Source organism: Atractosteus spatula, chromosome 9 (genome assembly GCF_055471065.1).
Source record: "Atractosteus spatula isolate fAtrSpa1 chromosome 9, fAtrSpa1.hap1, whole genome shotgun sequence".
NCBI classification, from domain to species: domain Eukaryota; kingdom Metazoa; phylum Chordata; class Actinopteri; order Semionotiformes; family Lepisosteidae; genus Atractosteus; species Atractosteus spatula.
This window is the reverse complement of record NC_142714.1, coordinates 46,267,015-46,290,568: the sequence shown is the minus strand read 5'-3', so window position 1 is coordinate 46,290,568 and position 23,554 is coordinate 46,267,015. Positions and strand designations below refer to the sequence as shown.

Genomic DNA, 23,554 nt, shown 5'->3' with positions numbered 1-23,554 from the left:
AAATGATGTTTTAACCTAACACCTAAAATTAAAGTGTTGGTAAATTTGGCAAATTAAAGACAACTCTGTTTACTTCAAGACCCTTGACACAGTGCTGAAAGATCAAATACTGAGGAAACAGGATATAGTAAATTATGCCACATTGTATAAATGCATACTTTTCATTTTTTAATCTGTTATCAACTGATATGTTTTTAAATAAAGGATTAAATGAAATATATTGAGCAAGCATAAGATGTAATTGCCAAAATCCGACAGGAGAGGGTGCAGTACACCAAAAACTATTTTTATCCACTTCTCTATTAGTATTAACTCTTAGGCGAGCTAGCTTCATACACCTTGATGTGAAAAGATGATTTTCAATATTCTAAAAGTCTGGTTTATATTAAAGGGGGGAATTATCTCTAGTGGTTTAAAATAATCCTTTATATATGTTATCCACTTTAAAATAAATATTATTAGCTGATACAAAAAGCAGGATGGTTCAATGTGCTGCTTGTTAACACTGTAGGACAGGGCAATTGTCCTAGTCTAGACTTTGCTAAAAAACCCTAGCACATACCCTAAGCTTGACTATAGAAATATATACCATATAATACTGAACTGTGCTGCTTTTCTTCCTATATTTCCTAAAAAGCCTGAACTTCCAGGTCTTCTCAGTGACCATTTCCAGTGAGTTAAGCATTAAATACTTTGACTATTAAAATGTAAATGACTTCAGATTACCTGCTGTGGTGTTTAAAGTTGACAAGACATGCTGTTTTACCAGATCAAATTAATCACGTAAAAAAAACACCATATAGCAACCTTACAGAAAACAGAGAGGTTTTGCTGATGGCAAAATCATGATGAACAGGTGGCACACTTACAGAGCACAGCATAGACTTAAATGTGTATATGCAGGAAATAACATATACTGTGTGAGTGTTCTCTCAAAACATGTTGGCAGCAAATGAAAAAAGACGGGTTAATTAGGCTAGACATCATTTCTTTCTCATAGATGTTTAACCAGTTTAAGATGGTCCCATAATTTACTATTCCAGATACATTATAAACTGCTGAACCATTTTCCCCTAAATTAGTTCCAGATGGATGTTGCTTAGAGGAGGCAGGCCATTCCTTAGCTAATACCTTTTCTGTTTGGACTGCACCACCCTTGCCAGTCAAATGGTGTCAGACCAGTAAGCATAATAAACTTTTATACAGTCTAATGAATCCTTTTGAATAGAGCATCCTGTGTTGGATACACCATATCATTATTACTATAAAGGCTGCTTAACCTTAAAAATTAACAGTTTGAGCCCCAAAGACATATGGTGCATGTTCTATTCCTGGCTAAATTACTGGACACATTCGCATGAATTTTTCTTAATGAGCAACCTATCCAAAATCTGGTATGTGTTAGGGAGTGCAAACGTCTGGAATACCAATTCCTTGTGATCTTCTCCTAGGATCACAAAAGACTTCGTCTGGGTATCGCTAGAGGGGGAAAACGAGGCTGGGAGTAATTATCATTTAGCAAGTCAGGATTTTTACTGATTTATGGGGAACGTCTCGTAAGGTGGGTTTCTTAATTTAAACAAAATCACTGTACTTGGTTTTGCTGTTCATTCGCTGTCACGCAACATAACCAAAGTTGTTCTAGTGAACTGAAGACACTGAAGCACTTGTTTCTTTCTAACTCAGGGCTCTGAAAGGATGCAAGCAATCACTAAACCAATACAAAAACATGCTGGATGCTTCTGTCAATCGACGATATTAACCAAATTTTCCAGCAACCTTATTCACAGCAATTATCCCATAAACATATATTTTTTTTAGTTTTTAAAGGTCCAGTTTCTACAAGCATGTCCTAAATTACCTGTTATCCTTATTCATTAATAGTCGGTTCTAGTGTGCCAACTGAGCTGGAGTGTGTTCTTCACCAGGCTTCACTGCAAAAAAGCATTGAAGCTTTTCTTGAATTGTTCCACAAAGAACAATTGTGGCTGTGGTATTTATTGGTTCATAGACAGTTTAAAAGTATTATGGCTTAAACTTACAGTAAATGCTTTCTAAAGTCAAGAGGAAATACTTACAAAACTTGCGACCCATAGCACAGTACATTTAGTGTGATAATAGTTCTTAAAAGTTTTACTTTTGAAACATGGCTCAAATATATCACATGAAAATGGTGCTCATTGTGAAACAAAATAAGGTGCATTTCTTCAGGTGCAACTGAGAAAGAAATTCAATCTCTTGGCAAAATAAGAGAACATGGACAACAAAAGAAAGCAAAATATAACAGACTAAATTGCAGGACTACAGGAATCACTCAGGAAGGAGGAACTATTGATGACCAATATGAAGAACTTATGAAGCCAGTTGTTCAGAAAGATCAAATTTCAAAGACTGTTAAACATGAAACCTAAAACAACTCTAACACTGAACTCATTTCAATAATTTGTAATCAACAGGAGAAATATGTTTAATAAAACAATTTGATCATTCCCTTTCATTTACATGTGTTTTGTTATTGCATTCAAATGTGCCTGAATGTTTCCGCATGTACAGATTTTGCTCTAAGGAACCCTCATTACATCTTGCAGTTAAACATCTATTCGACCACTCGTTTTAGCGTGACACAATTCAATAAAACAACTTTGCCACAAAATCTACCATACTTCTGAAATGATAAACAAGGACAGAAACAGGGCAAAACAGCCTTTATCTCCTAATAAATAATATCTATTAAAATATGCATTGATTAAAAACATTAATTATATATTCAATTTAAGTCTTAGATTTCACCACTGAAAATGAATAGAATCAGTATCCTTTGTTGCTTTCAGAAAAAAAAGAGTTAAATTTAACATTTAATTATATTTAATTTATAACTGGATAGTTCCATCCTCACCTCACTCAGTTTCTGGACTACAAATCAGCAGTACATATTGATCTAGAATTCGGCTCCACTTGTACAAAGAGGGGATTATGATCTAGACAATTTTTCCAGTACTGACGTTTATATTACAGTATCTGTTAGTAGTGTAGCAGTCAAGGCAGCCCTGCAATTCAGTTTGTTTGTGTCTCTGCAGTGCACACAGATGTTGAAGTGAAACACAAAACCACTGCCTTGTCTCATTGTCTCCCTCTTGAACTCATTAAACAGGCACTCGTCCGACACAGAGTTTAAGTAATGCAGTACCTTGATAAACAAATCAGCATTTGACTGGGAACATATATGCAAACATCATTTCAATCTAATATTATTCCCTCTTGAGTTTAAAGACACCAGCCTCCACTTTACCGATTTCAATATGTCAGGCAATGAAACCAAATTATCTTCACAAAATGCTGAACTGCCAGCAGGCTTCTTGAATTAGTCAGATAGTTTCTAAAACTGCAAACACTTTCAAGTGAACTGATCTCAATCTGTCAGCTAACATCTAGGTTATTTAATTTAATTTTTCCATGAAAACTTGAGCATGATAAAATTGCCCTGGTCTAGTGGAATGGTTATGGAATGAGTTTTTTCTTTTATGATTGTTGGTCATTGTAAGCAATGTAGAAAAGATACCAAATATGAGTAGTAATGGATTTTCAAAGGCAGACCTTACTATTAGCCTTTGATTTACACAAACTGATTTTACAGGAAAAAGTGCTGAAATAACAGTTCAGTTTTTCATTGACATTATATTTCTGTAAAGATAAGCTACTCTAATTCTTAATCTTTTTTTCAACAATTTTAAATATCTTTTTTTCTTCTGAATCCCAACAAATCCTAAACAAGAAGAATATAGTTAATAAAAAGTTAACGGAGAATGTTGTTGACAGCAAGCTGCAGAGTCTTTGTATTTAAATAGTAGTATTTAAAGGATACTTTACCGACAAGGCAAATTCTGTGCCACCAGCACCACTACACAGCTGCTCAGGTGGAGAACTCAGAAACTGGTTCACAAATTTAATTAAGGGGGAATTGTAGGACAGCCAGATTTGACAAACTTATAGTGGAATTTACGCAGGACTTAAGTTAAGAACATTTACAAAAGAGAGGAAGCAATTCATCCCCCTCTATCTCATTTGGTTTTAGTAATTAAGAAGGCCAAGGATCTCCTGCAGTCAATTCTGATGAAATAAGCCAAAGTATCCACTTCAAAAACATGGATACAGTAGATACGGTAGCTCGTTTCAAACTCCCACCACCCTTTGCTTAATCTTCTTCTCAGTTTTAAATGTGCTTCCCCATAGTTTCCACTTCTCTCCTCTAGTTTGTGACTCCAGTTTGTTAATACCTCTTCTCTTACAGACGAGGCTGCAGGATTTTTAATGGACAAGCAATAAAGACCAAGCTTTAACGTCACATCTGACGGCTCAGGACCTCATACAGTACATATCTCCGGTCACTACACCAGGACCATAGGGACATAAGAGTGCCTCCTACTGGTATGCCAACATACCAACACCACTTGTAGCTGCAACTTGGTTTTCCTGAGAGATCTCCTATCCCAGTACTCTGCAGGCCCAGCTACTTACTGTAATATAGTCATTTACTTTTCCAGGAAGTGGGTAGTGCTTATACAAAACAGTTTAATAATGTCTTGTGGGCCTTTTCAATACCAATTACATTCTTTCCTTAAAGTATGATGAGTGGGAATGAGCTCCATGCATTGCATTGTTTCCCACAGATAATGCCAGCTGAAAATTATATCAGATGGCTTTCCAGCAGGTGTCACTGCCGAGGATTAACATGAGTGGAGCCTCTATAAATTTGTAAGTGGTTTAAAGGGTGGGAAATTGGCGATAAATACAATGTTTTATGTTACGAACTGAGGGAAATAAAACAACAAGCTTGAAACAATAAATTGACAACATTTGTCCTATTCACAAAATACAGTCCAAATGTCCCTGCACCCTTGAGGTTTGATTTCTTGAAACAGTCAGTTTCATCTGTAAACAGATTGTGACTAGAAAAACAGTGGTAAAACTGTTTAATGAATGGAACAAATTAGCATCAAAGACAGCTTTAAGATTGAAAACACATTTTCACAACACATACTACAAAAACACATCTGTTATAAAAAGCTTGCAAGGCAAATTGCATATTTATAAAGCAAAAGTACATATGACATGAAAGAGAAATTCAATTTTGACAGCTCATCTTTTTTGATAATGTGGAGGCCTCTTGTAGGTTTCTCTCAGTAAAGCAGGATCGCATAAGATGTTTAAGCTTAGGAACTTTATGGAAAGTCTGTTTTTCCAAATCAATGCCAAATCAATACACAGCAAGTACAGTACATTAGTAAGCCAGAACTTCTTTTTACTGCTGTTGGGACAAAGTAGTATAATAAAAAACAATTACAGTAATTTTTTGGCCTTTTAACCTCTGGCACTTTCAATGCCATGTTAAAAAAATTATAGCATTGGTTGTAATTTGATTAACTTAATGATGCCACTTTAAAAACTTTTTTAACTGAAAATATTTTAAAAAGTGCATAAACCTTTCAGTTCCCATAAAACATTTGAGAGGAATCCCATAATTAAATTGTGCTTTTTCAGGACAAACTACTTTTAGAAGCAGACATGCTTCAAACTTGACTTCAACACTCTCTTTTAATCAGTACCTAATGTTTTAATGTAATGACTGTGCTAAAAGCGATCTGTTCAAGTAGTGCTGCCGCAAAGCCCATCTTGGCTCAATTACAATTAGCTTTGCCTTTGTGGAAATATTTTCAGCAGGTGCTGATGTTGCCGGATCAGAATATTTGTTTCTGCAAGTGTTTTTCATTGCATACGTTCCTCAACGGTTTCTTGAAAGGATTGCATACCAGTTTGTTTAGAAAACAGAAAACAAGGGGGTTTTGAGTCATTTGAAAAGAATATGACATGCCATTAAGAAATTACAGCTCTTCCCCTGAATACTGCAGGGTAAGGATGTTGAATGTAAGCATGTTCACTTTAGTTTACATTTCAGATTTACCAGCAGATATTTTTAATTACTGTAAGATTTGGGTTTTCATACTGACAGTCTGGTTAGTGTCTTTAAATTGGTTTGACATGCTTACAAATGACTATTGTTTACATATTAGAATTACCTACTGATAGTAGTTATTAAACTGTTTACACATCTAAACATTAGTCCTTGAAAGGAAAATCAGTTTCTAAAGAATGATTTAATGCATAAGAACAGTTTGCATCAAAGTTTGGCTAGATTATAACTAAACAATTCCACAGTAATCCACATGAGATATTATCAAAGAAGTAACAATCTGTTTGTAATTCACAAATCCAATGAGAAGCCACAGTCATGTTAGCATTAGCATTTTGGAGGAACCCTTTGTGGCTAAATAACTAATAAGTTTTAAACCACTGGAAAAGTAGTCCCAATTATAACCAAAAGATTAAAAAACAGCTAAGAAGTTTGCAATGGAGTTAAAAAATCTTTTTCTTTAATGTTGATGGTTTAATGGAATGGTTGGGTTTTATTTAATGAAAATCGGGTCATTCTAAGTAGTATTTCAGAAAACCGTACAATGACTGGAGCTGCAACATTGATTACAGTGCAGTGCTATGCTCCTTCATCTGCAGTGTAAAACACAAAACCTTTTGTAAAAATCCGCTTCAGAGAGTCACCACAATAGCACAATGTTAACACAAGTAACACAACATAAAGAGAGATAGTTCAAGTAGTTCAAGGAACAAGTAAAGGTTTTTATTTTGAGCATGGAATAAACCTTTGCTTGTTCCACAGAGAAAGATATCCAAGAGAGATAGAGACATTTCTGTGAAAAAGTCACATTTCAAAACACAAATTTGGGCATTTTTCTTTTTTTAACACAAATGTTACGTCTAACACAAACTTCCAATTCAAGATGAAGAAGCTGAAACTGATATCCTTCACAAAGTGGAAAGTAAGTAGCTCATGTATTCCAACATCTCTAAATTGTTTGCATCTCCTCTGACACACTGGTGTCCTGTCCAGGATGAAGTCCCACATTTTGCACTATGCTTTTAGAATAGACTCCGAGATTACAACCTTATAGCCTTATCTCTTTAGATCTCAGAAAGTATACATGTCGAATCTCCTCATCACTGCGACAGAAAAACGCCAAGGAAAACCTGCTGGATGTAAGCAAACTAAGTCTCTTTGGCATCTAGACCAGAATTTCCAAACCAATGTACTTGTTTGGAAAAGAGATATAGTGCTGTAGGAGGTATTGTTCTTCAGATGAGATTATAAACAGAAGTTATGAGCATCTGAGTATTTAAGATCTCTTTGCTCTGTTCACAATTCTAGTGTTCTGGTTAGATTCCATTTTGGGTTTGCTCAGTCTGGCCTACCTAAGTTTCCCTAAATTATTCAATTAGTATAGTCATTTCTCATTTCTCCAGCTGGTCTGCTGCATAAATTGGGATGGTTGGCGCATGTTTTTTGCAACACATCTCCTAAGGGAGTGCTGTACTTCAGTGGTAGATGAATGTGTCAGCTTCATAAAAACCTTACTCTGCTAATGTAAAGTCTTATTCAAAACATTAATTTATAAATAACTATCAACATACAATGCAAAATCTGCTTGTGCATAATTATAATAAAGCACTAAGTATGAAATGCCCTTGGTTCAAGAAAAGTCTTGCTAAAACTAGTTTGTAAAACAGGCAGAACCCCAGGCATAGACAAAGCTGAAACAGTACAAAACTACTTGAACAAGATTATATGGATTATAATTCAAATTCCTTTTGAAAAGGAACATAGCATTATTCTATGACATGGCAATTTGCCATTCCTTTACAAAATTATGTTCTAGTGAGGAACCTTTTTCTGGCATGAGAATAAAGATTAATATTCTATTGCCAAGAATGTACCTGCATTGTAGATAGTATTATCCATGTTTTGTGTAAACTTATAGTACATTTCACGCTGCCGTGCTCAGCATACTCCTGAGAAATCTAATGGAAGTCAACAGCAATGAAGTTCAAAACACTTATGTTCTACAATGTTCAGAACGGATGTTCTAACATACAGCCGCATCATCATGCAGGAGGGGTGAACTTTAATAAATATTTCATATTTATAAAGTCATTGTGATTTCCGGATGCAAATTGGATCCTCTTTAAAGTTCAATGATAGAAATATCCTGAATGAAAACTAGCTTTTTTTAAATTAGAACGAGAACCAAACTAAAGGAGAAAAATTTAAATGGTTAATGTTATTTTTGTGCTTAGTTTTTACACTGGGTTAAAATTAAGACAAAAAATGTTATATTGAAGGACTGCTCTTTCTTCACCCCAAAGACACCCCTAATGGGTATGCTTGGAAAAAAGATGCTTTGCTGTTGGTGTGAAAGGAAATAATAAATGCCACTGAATAGGTGCAGTATAGGATAAGAAGTTACTTTATGGGTTCCTGTGCATACATTTTTCAGAAATGTTTTAGCTAAATTAAGTCTGAATAAACATTATCAATACATCCTCAGAGTTATTTTAACCACAATGAGGGCACCGCTTTACTCACCACTAAAGAAGAGACTCACAAGTGTCATGGGAGACTGAAAATACTATAAGCAGCTCTGAAAGCAAACGGTCACACCTTACAGTTCCATAAGTCACAAGTCACATCAAACCTTTAAGTTGTTCCCCATTTAAAGTGACATATACAGTATAACAGAGATGGCACAACTACTTCTATCTTTAACACCATCCCACATCACTATCACTTAATGAGCTGACAGTGACTGAGCTTTATTGACTAAAAACAACTCACATTTTTGAGAGGTGATTCTGAGAAAAAAAAAACATTGCAATTAACACTTGTTAAATACAAAAGGGACAGCGTGCTTTCAGGAAGGTTAATTGTTATGTTTTTCAACTCCTAGGTTTGCGATATGTGTTGTATAGCCTTCGTTAATCATCATTTGTTTATCTCAGGCCTTTATCACAGTTTCCTTGAAGATGAAAACCCCTACATATTGAATTTTTTTCTTCCATGTGTTTTTGGGAAGGTAATGAAACATTGTATTGAGCAGAGAGAAGTATACAAACATTTTTGCAGTAAGTGGATTTACATTTAAGATGCCTTCACAAGTACTTTTAAAAAGCTTCTGTGATTTAATACTGTATGTGTTCAGACTGTACATTTAGATCCCAGAAATACCTGTCTCTATATAAATACATCCTCTATAAAACTGTCAATACCAGTTTGTACTTGGTTAAACAACCTTGGGATGCCTTGGGCTTAAAATTTATTAGTTCCCTATGCCTCGTACATAAAGCATAGTTAATGTACTGTAGGACACCCACATAGTGCATTCAAACATAAATATTTTTAATAGGGGATCAACAACATCAAAATCCTTTTTGTTACATAGCCAGTTTGTTTTTCAGTGCAATTAAAAAGCGCAAATATCATTACAGATATCAGGGTAAATGGAAATAGAATAAATGATCAAGTTGTAAATTGTGGCTCTTGGGTAGCTTAAAAACCTCAAATGTAGTCTTGCTAACCCACTGTTATGTTAGACATCAGTGGTGGTGATCGATTGTTGCCTGGAGTCTTGAATCCACAGTCAAGGGTTCAATGGCATGTGTAAGTGATGATTAAGGGGTACATCACTTAGCAAGATACATATAAAACCATGCATTCATTTACAGTTAGTAGACATCGTCCGTGTTTAGACATGCTTCAGGTTGTTCTCACAGAAGTACCCTGACCTCTTAATCCCTCTTGGTGGTTGACAAGCAGGTGAATATTACAACCATTTTGTACCTCTCAAAAAAGATTACAGCACATGCCTCTTTAAATATCCTAAATTCCATTAGTCTTGAGAATTACATGTAAAGGGTGAGAGTGTCTATTATTGGTTTTCAGAAATGAGATTATCAGAAGATAGATAAAAAGAATACCTTTCATGAAAAGATTTAGCTGGGGGCTTACGCTCTGTATATTCCTTTCTATTCTGAGGGGAAAAAAATCACTTTCTAATGTTTCAGTATATTAGACTGTTAAACAACACATGTTTTCATAATGAATCTATGCATTATTTTATGATGAAAAGCACATTCTCCATCAGCAGTTTCAACAATTCCTTTATTCACAGAATTGTCAGTGCCATCATGGAAAAAAAGTATGACAAGTTATCGCTGAGAGAAAAGAAAACTAGCTAACTATGTTAATTTGCTCAACTGATATCAGATAGCTCTTTTATACTACTGATTTTTAAAAAGAAAACAGGAATGATTATGATAATATAATAATATTTAGTATTAAATAATAATATTATTTATAGTATATAATTCCATCCTTCGTTTTAACTAGAGCTGGCATATAGATATGATTTAAGCAATATCAGAGTCCTTTGTCCTGTTGGTTATACTGTTGAAGGTAGAACTCATCCCCATGGGAGCACATACCACCTCAAACTGTCACATTTCATTTCAGCTTCACATGCTGTCTTCCTCATATAAACACATTTTACTGATTCAAATCACTGCAGCCATTTTTCATACAAGAATTTCGCACATTAATTCACTTTGTTCTAGCATCTCTATTAAAAGGTGTAACAATATTTAAAGTATTAATCATGCCATAATGGTGTCTATGTGCTCTACAATGCCATTCATATTTGTCATGACTTCAAACCAAAATGAACTCCCATGCCATGTGTGAAATACTGTATTAGTTTGAGACTGCTAGGACAACAAAACAACAAAAAAAACTAATAGGAGCAGACACAAACAAAATTTCAAAGACATGATCAAAGCACTAATCACAAATTTAATTATTGCTGTGATCCAAGGAAGAGCCCAAAAAGTCAGCCTTTACACTTGGACTGAAAAATGACACTGCAACCCCAGAGCCTCTTTTTTAAAAAACAAACTTATGTTTCTGTTTTAATGAAACACCTTATAAAATCAATATTATGCAATAAACAGAGTTATATTAGCTTTAAAACTGATTTGAAGCAGAGAATGGGATTTTCAGCAGTGGTGTTTTTATTGCAAAATGTTTCCAGATTAAAATAAAACAGGATTACAAACAGAAGCATCCTGGAAACAAATTCATTTCATTTTAAGAACTGGAGGACAATAAGTCAAGAATCATTCTTTCATTTCTTGTTCAGCTCGTGTTTAAATGGAAATGCAAAACTTTACAAAGTTTTGTTTTGGTGAAAGGTTTGCCAAAACAAGACAATTTAAACTAGTACACAAGATGACATGTACATATTTGACCAAGTTTTTACCATTGGTGTAGCACAGAGAGGGGATAAGGCTTAATTTGTCGTGTTTTGTAATTTTTTCTCAGTTTAAGGAAGAAATAAGTTGGTTGATACTCCGGAAACTTGTGTTAGGTTGCAATTAGGTGACCAAGGAGGAATTTTACCCCTGTTTCTTGTATTTGTTTCTGTTTTGTTTGCCTCCTTAGAATCACAGTTTTTGTGGGAAGCAGGCAGGCAGAAATAATTATATTTTTATTTACTCTAAAATTACCATAATATTAGCTAGGGCAATCAGCATATAGATTAAAATGAATACATTTGAATGTTTCGTGTTATCTCTGCATATAACAATGTGTGGTTCACTGGATGACTGTGAAGGCTGTCAACTCATTAAGTTTCTTAAGTCCAAGATCTGTAGGTTTGAGACTTGGCCTATTGATAAATGCAGATTTAGAAGAATTACAGGATCTAGTTGACATGCTTGTGTACATTTCATGAGCTGGGGAACAGAAGTCTTCAGACCAGAGAGAGAGATAGTTGGGTGAATACAGGCCATAGCTGCAGGGAAGGGTGTACACACTGAACAAAGCTTTCTATGTCTAACTGTTTCCAGGCTTTACTGGAGACAGATCCAGACAGTGCCAACCTGGGGGAAACCAGGAAGACTGATGGATTCTTGGGAACCCAGGAACCCACACCTCACAGGGAATAGGTAACACATGGGAACTCAATTATTAATTTGGTACAGATAGGGTAGTGTGCATAAGCAAAATGAAGTCTTATATGGTGTGCTGTGTGCCTGGTGCCCAGGGTGCAGACTCCCCAGGTGAGTGGACAGGCCCCTGGTCAGAACCAGGTTGGATCCAGTTGTTAGGGTCCAATGTTGAAATAAATGACACTGGAAAAAGTAGGCTAATAATGATAGTGATCTATTACTTGTAAGAGCATTTAAAAATGAGAACAGGAGGCACTTTTTTATCCATTGGTTTCATGAAGTACTGAACAAGCTACTCTGCCATGTTGTTGAAGCTAGTGCCCCGGGCTTTGTTCAAGAAATAGGATGAGACCTTCAGACCAGTTTTTACTAAATACCATGTGGACTTGATGGACTGAAGGCCCTTCTCTCATTTGTCACCTTTCGTATGTTCTTAGGGCTTATCAGTAGGGGGTCTAATGTGAAAGTCACAGGCTAGTAGTGTGTGTGGCCACAGCTGAAAGCAATATGGTCTGCACATCTGCTAAGCATGCACTGCACCAGAGTGCAGATGCTGTGTTGTGGGATTTCATCACATTCCTCTCATAGAGCCTGGCAAATACGTGACTGTTCACTGGTCTCTCATGATACATGTCATTCCAGCTTATCACACAATTGTTCAATGGGGCCCAAGTCTGGTGCCTAGTAAGAAAGCCACTGTTACATTAATAAAATAAGGATGTGTTGTCCTGCTGGTCATGTTAGACTAGTGAGCCTGCAGGAAGGATGGCAATTGAGGTCCCAGGACAAGACACACCTGCTCAACCCATCAAACCTGGACCTCCTCATTGAACTTGATGAGATCTCAATGATAGGCTGTGGCTGCTATCTTTTGTCTGATAAAAAAATACATAGAAATGTATATAATATGACATTTTCTGTGAATATTCCAAATGGCAAGCTTGCCTGTTGTTTTTTGTGTTGTGTTTTCTTGACTTTCACCAAGCATGTCATTTAACAGGTTATACCAGCTGTTAAGCAAACCTCTCACTAATGGGGTAATTTATTGCATCTGCAGCAATGTCTGTCAATTTTACAACTGTCAGCCACAATTGATAAACTAATCAGAATTGTGCCACAACATTTCACCAATAATCAATATCCATATACTTTATTTTTCTAAAAAGACATACTTAGTAATGGTTCTTTTGAAACTTGGTATATATTAACCTGTTATTAATAAAAAAAATACAGAAATGTATCATTAATGTTGATTTATACTATTATTCTCCAAACAGAAGTCCATATACTGTAGTCCATGTTAGGCAGCATCAGTTTAAGTTGGTCTTTGGCTAATGAAATGTTTAAACAGAATACATATTAAAAGATACAGATTTTAACCCTTTATTTTATAGTGATTTGTTTTCCAGTTCTTTTATAGTATGGTTCATTCTCACTGCTTTGAACATGTGGTAACCTAATTTTATTTTAAATCAGACTAGCATTTCAATCTGGCATGCACAAGTAAAGGAGTTTCATCTCCTAGCCAAGAATTTCTTGATGTATTTCAGATATTGCATTTCCTTTGTAATCTGCTGTACTAGAGTTGTATGCATCTGTTAGCACTATGGTAGCTTTTTTATTCTTCTTCCCCTGACACCCATATGAAATACCAAAAACATCTTACTGGTTATCAGGGCTTGGCAATTACACTGACATCTCAGAGGCAGCAGTGTAAAGTCCTGCTGTAACCTGCACATTTATTTCCCTAGATGAATTTATGGAAGTAGACATCACCATGATTTACAGCTTCACTGCAGTTTGCATCTTTAATTGAACAATTTAGCTTTGGGATAGCCTCATCAGAGTACGTTCTTCTAAATCTGAAAATGAAACTGTGATAGACTTATGACAGTGTAAATGCATCTGAAGAAGGCTCATAATCACTGGATGTCAACAGCTATTGATAATATCATGAGGGTAATTTCTATCATTACTCTCAAAATCCAGATTTAGAAAACCCTCTTCATGACATTTGGAAATAATACGCACAGGCCAGTAGTTTCAAATATCCAAAAATGTCAGTCCCATTAATATAAATCTCAGGTTTGTACTTGCCACAATGAATATTTTTCCCTCTCTCTTGAAGCGGACAAGAACATCAAACACAGACTTAATAGAATAATTTCAAATATGTCCGACAGATTCCTGAAATTTTCACAGATACAGATTTGCTTCTTATCCAGCTTAAAAACTTGACATGAGGGTAGGTCTTCCTTCTGCGATAATGAGAAATATACCTCAGAAGCCGAAGATTAGCGTGTTATTCATTTCACTTTGCTTGGGTGGCAGTGACTGTAAGCAAAACTCTTATGCCAGTAAACATCTGAATTGCCAACCCATTAAACTCTGGAAACAAACTGACAATATATGGGGGATTAAACACTATAATTTTGCTAAATCATGTTTTAAGACTTCTAAAATTTGTGAAAAAGAGAGGAATACATGTGTAGTAGTAAAAGGAACAGCAGCAGCAGTACACAATTTACTTTTGCATTATGTATACAAAATACTTTTTGTCGCACAAGGAAAATGTTCTTTTTTCATTAGTTCTTGAAACAGACACCATGGAAACATGAAGTATAGGAGACTAGCTGACAGCTTGGCTGTAAGAGGGAATAGGTATTTCCTTCGCAATAAACAAATACTAAACTCTTTTCTCATTATCACTACTGAATAATTAATAACTGAATAACAATATTACAACTGAATTCATGTCAATACTCTGGAGGATAAAAAATCTTCTTAAAAATTGCAAATGCAGTGGTTCTGCCAAACTATCATTTTATGGTGCCTTATTATAAAAAACTTCTTCCAATTGGAAAAGCTTTATTTTAAACAGTGATACAACTAATCGCATACTAATATTTTATAGTATGTCCTTTGACATCATAGAGTGCATGAAACTGTGTAAGTATCATATCAATGACATTCTGGATTATTGCCTGATCAATATTTATCCAAATGTACATATGTTTCTACTTCACCTCTTATGTTATACCTAGTAAAGATTACCTTACCTATGGATAAGATTCTAGGATAAGTTCCTAGGGAAGAAACTATTCCTAATTATGTCACTGTCTAGGAAAAAAAAACAGTTCTGGAAGTCTAGTACCATTTTGTTGAATTGTGTAAACGTAGCCTCTAATGTAGCCCTGTCTGCTCAGCCTTCCATTCATAAACACTAAGCTACTGGAAGCCATTCTTGCAGAATCACTTTATCTTAAAGTGGAAGAACAGAAGATATGGCTTCTGCACTCGGCATTGCAGACTCCCACCCTGCATGCCTTCAAACATGTAAATCAGGAGGCACAAATGCCCGACACTATTATTTAATGCCCAGAGCCACCGCGACTACATTTGGCTTGTAAAGAAGAATCTCAACAGATATGACAGCTTCTCAAGTTCACACAGTGCATAGTAACAAAGCACGCGCCACCAGATTCAAGGGTGCACAGGCCATGGGCGTATCACAGACTGCGCTAACAAAAGAAAAAAAGAAGCAGAGTGATTCACTCTAACAAACAGCAGAGGCATTCATGCAGATGCTTTCGGATATCCAATGAAAAACCCTGCAGCTGTACTTCACTCAGGCAGGCAGCTGGAGTGTTGTCAAGTTTTTTTTTTAAACTGGTTAAAGGCACTTTGCTTCCAAACAGAAAATGGTATTATGGGACTGTATGGCTGGGTATACAGATAGCATCACATCTAAAGAAACAGTTGATGACTTACTTAACATTAAGACAATGGCAGGTAAACCACGAAAATGTATTCACCTGGATTTCAGTCTTGCACCTAAAAATATTTCAGCTTTATCAACTTTGGCACTTACGTACTTTAAGTACTTTGCACTTTGGCAATGTACTCTATGCATCTTTGACACATATTATGAAAATGTATATGTCTGTTACAAGCCACATTAATTCCATATTAATTAACTATTCTGTGTGGGGAAAAAAAAGACTTCAGTTTTTTGCTACTATTTATTTATAGCAAGCATGCTGTTTTATTTCTCCCCTTCCAAACCATTACCACAAGGTGAAACTTCATCAAATGTAGGTAATAAGATGCGTATGAGTAATGAAACCCTCCTTTGAGATACATTACAGAACCAGATCTTTTGCAGTGTTCAGCTTGATATCTGTCTATTGTCATTTGGGAAGTACTCAATCAGGGAGACAATCCCAAAGGATATTGCTTCCTAGCCAAATGGTGCTGACATTTATTGTTATTTCTCCCCACACTTGACTCCCCATGGTCTCTGAACATGTTCAGTTACAAAACAGTTGCACACGAGTGCTATGAAACACACTTTTAACAGTCCATCTACTTCGAATGTTTTAACAGAGTGCTAAGTTGAAAAAACTCATCTGGTATTATTCAAATAAATACCCCTAAGGCCTAATAACACTGTTTTACTTGGACTGAAAGTGTTTGTCAGTCTCCTTTAATAACATACACATGCAACTATTCATGATGTGTGCAGATCTGAGAAAGCAGCAGATAATGGACTCGTGACAGCTTTCTCAGCTTTGGCTGAAACATCACTGATTATACTCTCATTCTGCTTGAGGAGAGTCTCTTACACAAACTTTTAACAATTACCATTCCACTGATCATAGGTTATAAATTGGAACAAAATCAATTCATGTGCAAAGATAACACTGGAAGTACATGAAAGGAGAGCCATTGTCCTTAGTAGAGCTAAGATATTCTGACCAGTTTCAACAGCTGAGAAACTGCTCTTTGCAAAAGTAAAGCATGACTCAACTGTCATGAAAGACTTCTAAAAAACCTGTTAAGCAAAACCTGCCTACTGTCAGAGAACACCATTCTCATTTCAAATAACCATTAAAGTGTTTGCACCACTGTGTCAAGAAGGGGTGGCTCCTCCAACATGACCACCTGTAGAGCCATTCATCATTTGACATGCTGCAAGCTATACAGCATATGACTGAAGATATAGCACCAACTGTAGGAGAGGTGTACAGTATCTCTCATTGATGTCACTGCAAGCTTGCAGATGCTTAGTATATCATAGGAGTTGCTTCTAGACACAAGAGACACTTTGTAGAAATGTCCATGTTTATGTGGGTATGTTTCCAAACAGTTATTTCTTAGGTAGCCAACAGTTGTTAGCCTGGTTTAATTATTTAGAGATGTTTTAGTTGACTATTATTCAGTGAGTATGTTCAGTCATTTGCTTTGTTATAATATGGAACAATAGTAATTGGTCAACTGCTTTAAAAGGATGAGGTGAATCTCACATGAGAGAACATCTTAGAAAATGAGCACAAAGAATCATCAAGAATAAAGCCGCTAGGAAGAGTTCAGCAGGGCTGGCCAAGTGTTTAATCATAAAATAAATCAATCTGAAAGATTTTAGTAAATAATTGTGGCTTTCAGAGCAATTTATTATAGAAGGATAGAATGGCTTAAAAGTATGTTTTTTGTCCTATGGTTGTAGAATATTCCAATTGCTTTAGGAGGTCCTAATTTTAAAATGAAATACTTTTTGCAACAAGGGATAAATACTCAATTGTAAAAAGGAAGTGGCTCCAACTGAACAAGTTTTAATGGACTATCTGGACAAAACAAATATAATTATAAACTTTCCCCAACTTGGATTACCATTTTTCTGTCTTTTTGGTGAGATTGTCTCCAGACTACACCACAAGAATGATCAAGCAAAGACGACTTACTGATGAAACCGTGGATGCAGTAAGTATTTGAATGCATTCTGTTTCTTCAGGAGGAATGAAATGTTTATAAATATTTGTGTACATTGTTGAAAAGCCTCATTAATAATTATTTCTGTTAATATGGCTTTTCATATTAACCTATAAACACTCAATTTACTGCCCTCTCCCATTGTTCCTTATTTATTTTCTTATGTAGCATTAGTATGGTTGACTTTGTACAGCTTGGTTGATAGATACAAAGTCCTGTGTCAACTCTGAATCACTGCTTGAGACTCCCAGTCACTAGTTGCTACTGCATTGATCCAGGCTAGAACCCCAAATATCACAGAGCTTAATCTGTACTTGAATTATAGCACATCAAATTTCAGACTTCAATAAACAAAACTTTAAAGGCACATACCTGTTTCAGGTCGTTTACTTGGACTTCTTTTAACTCGGTGAATTACCCTTTTATTTTCTTCTGTGCTGTGAGAATTGTCTTCACTGATGAATACATTTGACGCAACCTGTTTAAGAATAAATAGGGAAATATATTACTTGTCAAAATGTCCCATTCTAGAGTCTGATCCTAGCCCTTTTAAGCTCTTCTCTTGTTTAGTTCTAAGAAGAACTAATTCTTATAAGCACCAAATACCTGGGACCTCTATTGGTTAGAAAAAGAAACTCAAAAATGCACAAAAAAAACTGCAACATATCAACATCTGCTTAGGATGGTATGTAATATGAACCCAGTTAGATAGAAATGTTTACATCTACCTGCTTACAACTCAGTCAGTTTGACAAATAATATATAAAAATAAATCCACTAGTCAGGAGGTGCAAAAACCTATGTTTTTAGACTTAAAACCGGACATTTAATGTGAAATACTTTCCAGTAATGGAACATTTGACATATATGATGTACGAAATGTTGACTAAAAGACTAAAGGAATGCATAATGATGTGATCAACGTTACTGTGCTTTCAGCTGGGCACATGTTTCTGATTGCAGAGACTCCAAAGATAATGATCAGGAATATTTGTAGGCAGTCTTCAGGAATGATGCTGGTTCCTTGATTGCTTTTGTGTGCTGAATGGAAGTGCAGATGTGTTGTTGAATATGTAATAAAATATACAGATTTTACTCCATGATCAGCAGTTGCCTCTGTTTACAAGCCCATCCAGTGAATTCCGACACCACATATTCAGTAACTTCCGATGTTACAAGAAAAGAAAGTAGACATTTTTCTTCTTTTACAGGTACTATACAGTATTTGTGTATTAAATCTGTAAGCAAGTACTTGGTAGGTACCAGGGTTTGAACAGCCCTAAAACACATTGTTTAAACCACCAGCAGCCACCAGAGTGCGAAAAATCATTGGCATTGCAATGTAAAAAGTGAACTATTAATACTAACTGTAAACATTTCCAACTGTTATATTTGGATGCTGAAATCTAGAATTTTAATGTCATATTCATAGAAATAAATCCATCACCACTCTACAGATTTTCTTTGACTAAATAACCTAAAATCATTGCACAGAACTACATTTTTTTCTCTGTAAAATTTATTGCTTTGTTTTTATGCTTTTTAAACACTGGAGCACTACAGTTCCATTCTCATGGCAGTAATTATTAAATATGCCAAAAACCATATTGCAGAAATTTGTGTATTTGGTGGATCTAGCAAAACTGAGGTGACTATGGGAGAAAATAGTAGAAAAAATAGGACAGACAGTTATGGAAAATAAATGAACTGTATTATTTCTCAGCATATTTAAGAAGTATTTTTGATACTATATACATTTAGAGTTTCATTTGTGTACCTTTTTTTGTTCAAACACTTGTGCTTGAAGGAAACACCTGTGCTGATGAACTCAGTGATCTTATTATTTGACACTTTTTCCCCCCTTTTTTGTTCTTGTGAATGCTGATTAAACAAAGATAATTTGTACACTGTTCAATATCCTGCCAAAAAAAGATGCAATGACTAAAGGCCGGCTACCACGTTCAAGGACAAGTTTCCCTTTTGTTCAGATCATGGCTGAGGTAACAGATCTTGTAACATGAGCTATTTTCGTCTATGTTTTCTGATTTTAGAGACTCATGTTCTACTTGAATTTCACCTTTTGATAAACAGCGAAATATTTATTGTTGCTAATATGACATAGGTGTAGAGAATATCCATTAATAGGCCATAGTTCCGGTCTCCTTTTAAAAGTAAAGAATGAATCGCTACTTGGCCTGATTAAAGGATCTTATGCTGTCTGACAAAGGTCTACCTTTTCTTTGTGGAACGTCAGCTATGTATTAAATGTAAAGTTGTTCCACAGTGGAAATTTATTAGAAACAGAATTAAAAATCGACATTTTGGTTTCATTGTGAACTTCTGTAAAAGGGCCTTGCAGCTCACTTTGAAGAGTAGAATATAGTTTTATACACATTTACAGTATGAACAACTCATGAGACTGTAAATACTCATAATGCTTTTCTGTTTCCCACCACCCTCAAACTTTCTTACATTCAATTCTCATTTAGAGACTTGTTTAGTACTACTGCTAATAATAATAAGGACACATCCACAGTAGTTTATCATCTCATTGCTTTCCAAGAAATCATGATTACATGAGCATACAGTAGCTTCTGTCTGGAGCATCTCATTTTTTGACCTCTCTTACAGTGCTGTGTCATTAGAAACAAAACAAAAAAAATAAACCAAGTGAAACACCTCTGGTCATTTCCTTGCTGTCCAAAAAAGACAACCAAGAACAAACTGCTTGATACTTGCACAGGAACACAGATAGACTTAATTTATTGTCTTTAAAGACAATAGCTTTAGGTTATAAGTCTTCAGGAAACAAACCAAAAAAAAATGTGCTCAACAGAGAAAAAGTATTCAGAAGAAACAAAATCTGGCAGCAGATATTTTATGACACACGGCAATGAAACAAACTTTACATAGTTCTCAAAGCAGTCACCAGAAACCAGGCCTTAACTTAAAACACTAATATAATACTTTAATAATGTCCTAAAAAAGGGTTTCCTTGTCTGAAATAATCCTGATAGTCAGTAAGGCAGTATTGTTACTTATGATGGTTTGAAAAAAAAATCAAAGCGCTGCCAGCCATTAACAATGTAGCACCACCCATGATCTTATGCCAAATTCTTCATTGTTGTGGCACCCCAGAGTGTTACAGCAGCTCTGCATTCTTTTTGGATTATATACTCGCAAGGTCTTCTTTGGTATAGCTAATTTGAAGCAAAAGCTAAAAGCTCCTCATCAAACTAGTCTACTCTATTAGCTAGTCTAGTGCCCTTTTTGAAAGGCATTACATCTTCAAAATATTACTTTTGATCTTCCACAGGGGGAAGGGTGACAATGTGATCCATAATTTAGGTTCTAATTCCACAGTCACAGGCTAGAGAACTTTCCATGCACCATTTTTGCATTAGGTAACTACCATCAACAATAAAATCCATATTTGACAGACAGAGAGATCTTTCCAAAGGGCTTTCTTCATGGTAAGGTCAGAAATTACATGTTCTGGATGGTATTTTCAAAGCTATGCCTTTCTTCTGGAGTCTTCTCTGCTGAGGCTTGAAAGCTGATGAGTTTACATTCATTAAGGCTTATGTGAGACCATGTAGTGACCCTGGGCTTTTCTAGATCACAGTGGATTAGGACATCTATATTTGTACTGATTTTGATTAATCTCTACTGAATAAAGTTACTTCATTCCAAAACCTGCCAGGATATTTGCCAGCACAAGTAGCCATTGGATATGTGTAGCTTTCAAGGTTCCAGTCTGGTTTGCTTAATTGAACAGCTAAGCCCATTAAGCTATCATATAATCAAAATCTGCATGTGTGTCAGAGTTGACATTATGTGTACACCATGTGTTTGCATATCAGAAATCATACTTTTATGTATGTATTTCTGAATACATATGCAAATACTATATACAGTGCCATGCAGAAGTATCATGGTGTCCTATAGTGGCCTATTTTGCAAAACTTCAATATGCTAAACACCTTCTTTAAACTGAATATTTTATTCAAAATATTAATGCCCAAAATGAAGGCTTTTATGGTTAATGTAATTTACAGTAAATTTCTGCAAAAACTAAAAGAAAAATACTGAAATATGATGGTTACATAATGATCCACACTTGTGAACTCAACAATTACAGACACAACCCTTTTTGAGCGAGTCTCTACCATCTTTACAAACCGGTTTGGTGCGATTTTTAGCCATTGTTCTTGGCAGATTTGTTCAAGCTCTCTCTTCTTGGGGTTCACTTAAGGACAGCAGTTTTCAAGCCTTTCCAAAGATTCTTATTGGAATTCTAGGAAGGAATTTAACTAGGCCATTCAAGGACATTCAGTTCCTTCGTTTTAAACCCGTGTAGCTCTAGTCTTGTTCTTTGGATTATTGTTCTGCTAAATGGTATGATGGTTTGCATCGTATTTTAATGTCTCTAACTGTTGGACACAGGACTTCCTGTTGATTCTGCCTATGGTTGGCTCAGCCTATTTTTTCTCCAGTCCTAACAAGATTTTCAGTCCTTGCTGAGGAGAACCATCCAATAGCATAATGCTGCCAACATAATACGTTATGTTGAGATGGTGCTGACTGGGAGATGTGGAGTGTTGGGTCTGTCCAAACATAATACAGTACAACTTACAATGGACCATAACACCTTTTGTCATATTTTTGCAGAATCACTCAGGTGCTTTGCTACAAACTCCATGTGGGCTTTGAGATATTGAATCCACATTGAATAAACTCCAGCATGTGCAAACTTTGGCAGCCAGAATCCTGACCAGGTGTTGTAAATGTAATCATATTACTCCTGTCCTGGAGTCCCTGAACTGGCTTCCTGTCTCCTACTTCCTACCTCGCAACCTATGCTCTTCTTATTTTGGTCTCCTATCTGTCTCCGATTCCCATCTACACTCTATGGGTGACAGGCCTTCTCCTGTTATGCCTCAAAGTTCTGGAATTCTATCTCTAAGGACATCAGAGAGTCACCTTCCCTGAGCTTTTTCAAATCTAAACTCACAACCTTCTTCTCTAGAAGGGCCTTTACTTAACTGGTTTTGTTATATACCCCTTTGCTCCTACTGTATTCTGTACCTCCTTCTACTATCTCCTCTCACTGTGTATTTTCATTGTGTATATATTGTATATTTTTTGTTGTTGTCGCTCTGTAAAGAACTTTGAGAAGCCACCTTTAAAGGTTCTATATAAAAAGTTTTATTATTATTATTTTGAATGCGACTCAGTCTTTGCTTGAAATTCACTAACTAACCAAGGAATCTCAGAGATGGGTATTCCTGAAATAAGGAGAACCACTATTATAGCACACAGAGGCCACTCAACTAACTATGTAGCTTATTAAGGTACCTCAATGTGTACCTCAATTAATTTTCCACAAGAAAAGGGCAACAGTTTAAATACTGCAATTATGAGTTTTCATCTTTCTTTCATATTATCTTTTTACTTCATTTTTGATTTTTGTTTGGAGTAGGTTGTGTATATTAATTGCTTTTTCAAAGTGCCATGCTTGCATGCTTTATAATTTATTTTTGCAATGTCTGCTAAGATGTAGTTTATGTAACAAAATATATAGGAGTGTAGAATCAATTGTCATACCATTTGGTTAAACTAAAAACGTAGTACACTTGTATCATGCAGATTAAATAGACAAAACCTTTTCAACAAGTTTCAGTTCATAAATCACATTAAACTTAAAATGATTTGTGGGCTAAGATGAAGATATTCAAAACCCTCATTTTGTATTCTAAATCTTAGCATCAAGAATTCAAGTCATATAAAATCTCTTATGGAGCTAAGTAAGCTGGGAATTCTGCTTGTTCTTTTCTGGAATCCCAGAGTTTATAGTTAGTCCTGCACCTGTCTAATA

At 35.5% G+C, this 23,554-nt stretch overlaps 1 protein-coding gene across 2 annotated transcripts in view; it reads right to left on the bottom strand.

The window, feature by feature from the left end:
- eda (ectodysplasin A) overlaps positions 1–23,554 on the bottom strand; it is a 94,221-nt gene that overhangs the window by 10,380 nt on the left and 60,287 nt on the right. For both annotated transcript variants that reach the window (XM_088925143.1, XM_088925144.1), the window contains exon 2: positions 18,049–18,154. In XM_088925143.1, the coding sequence (XP_088781269.1) occupies positions 18,049–18,154 (106 nt within the window). The remainder of the gene's footprint in view (positions 1–18,048; positions 18,155–23,554) is intronic.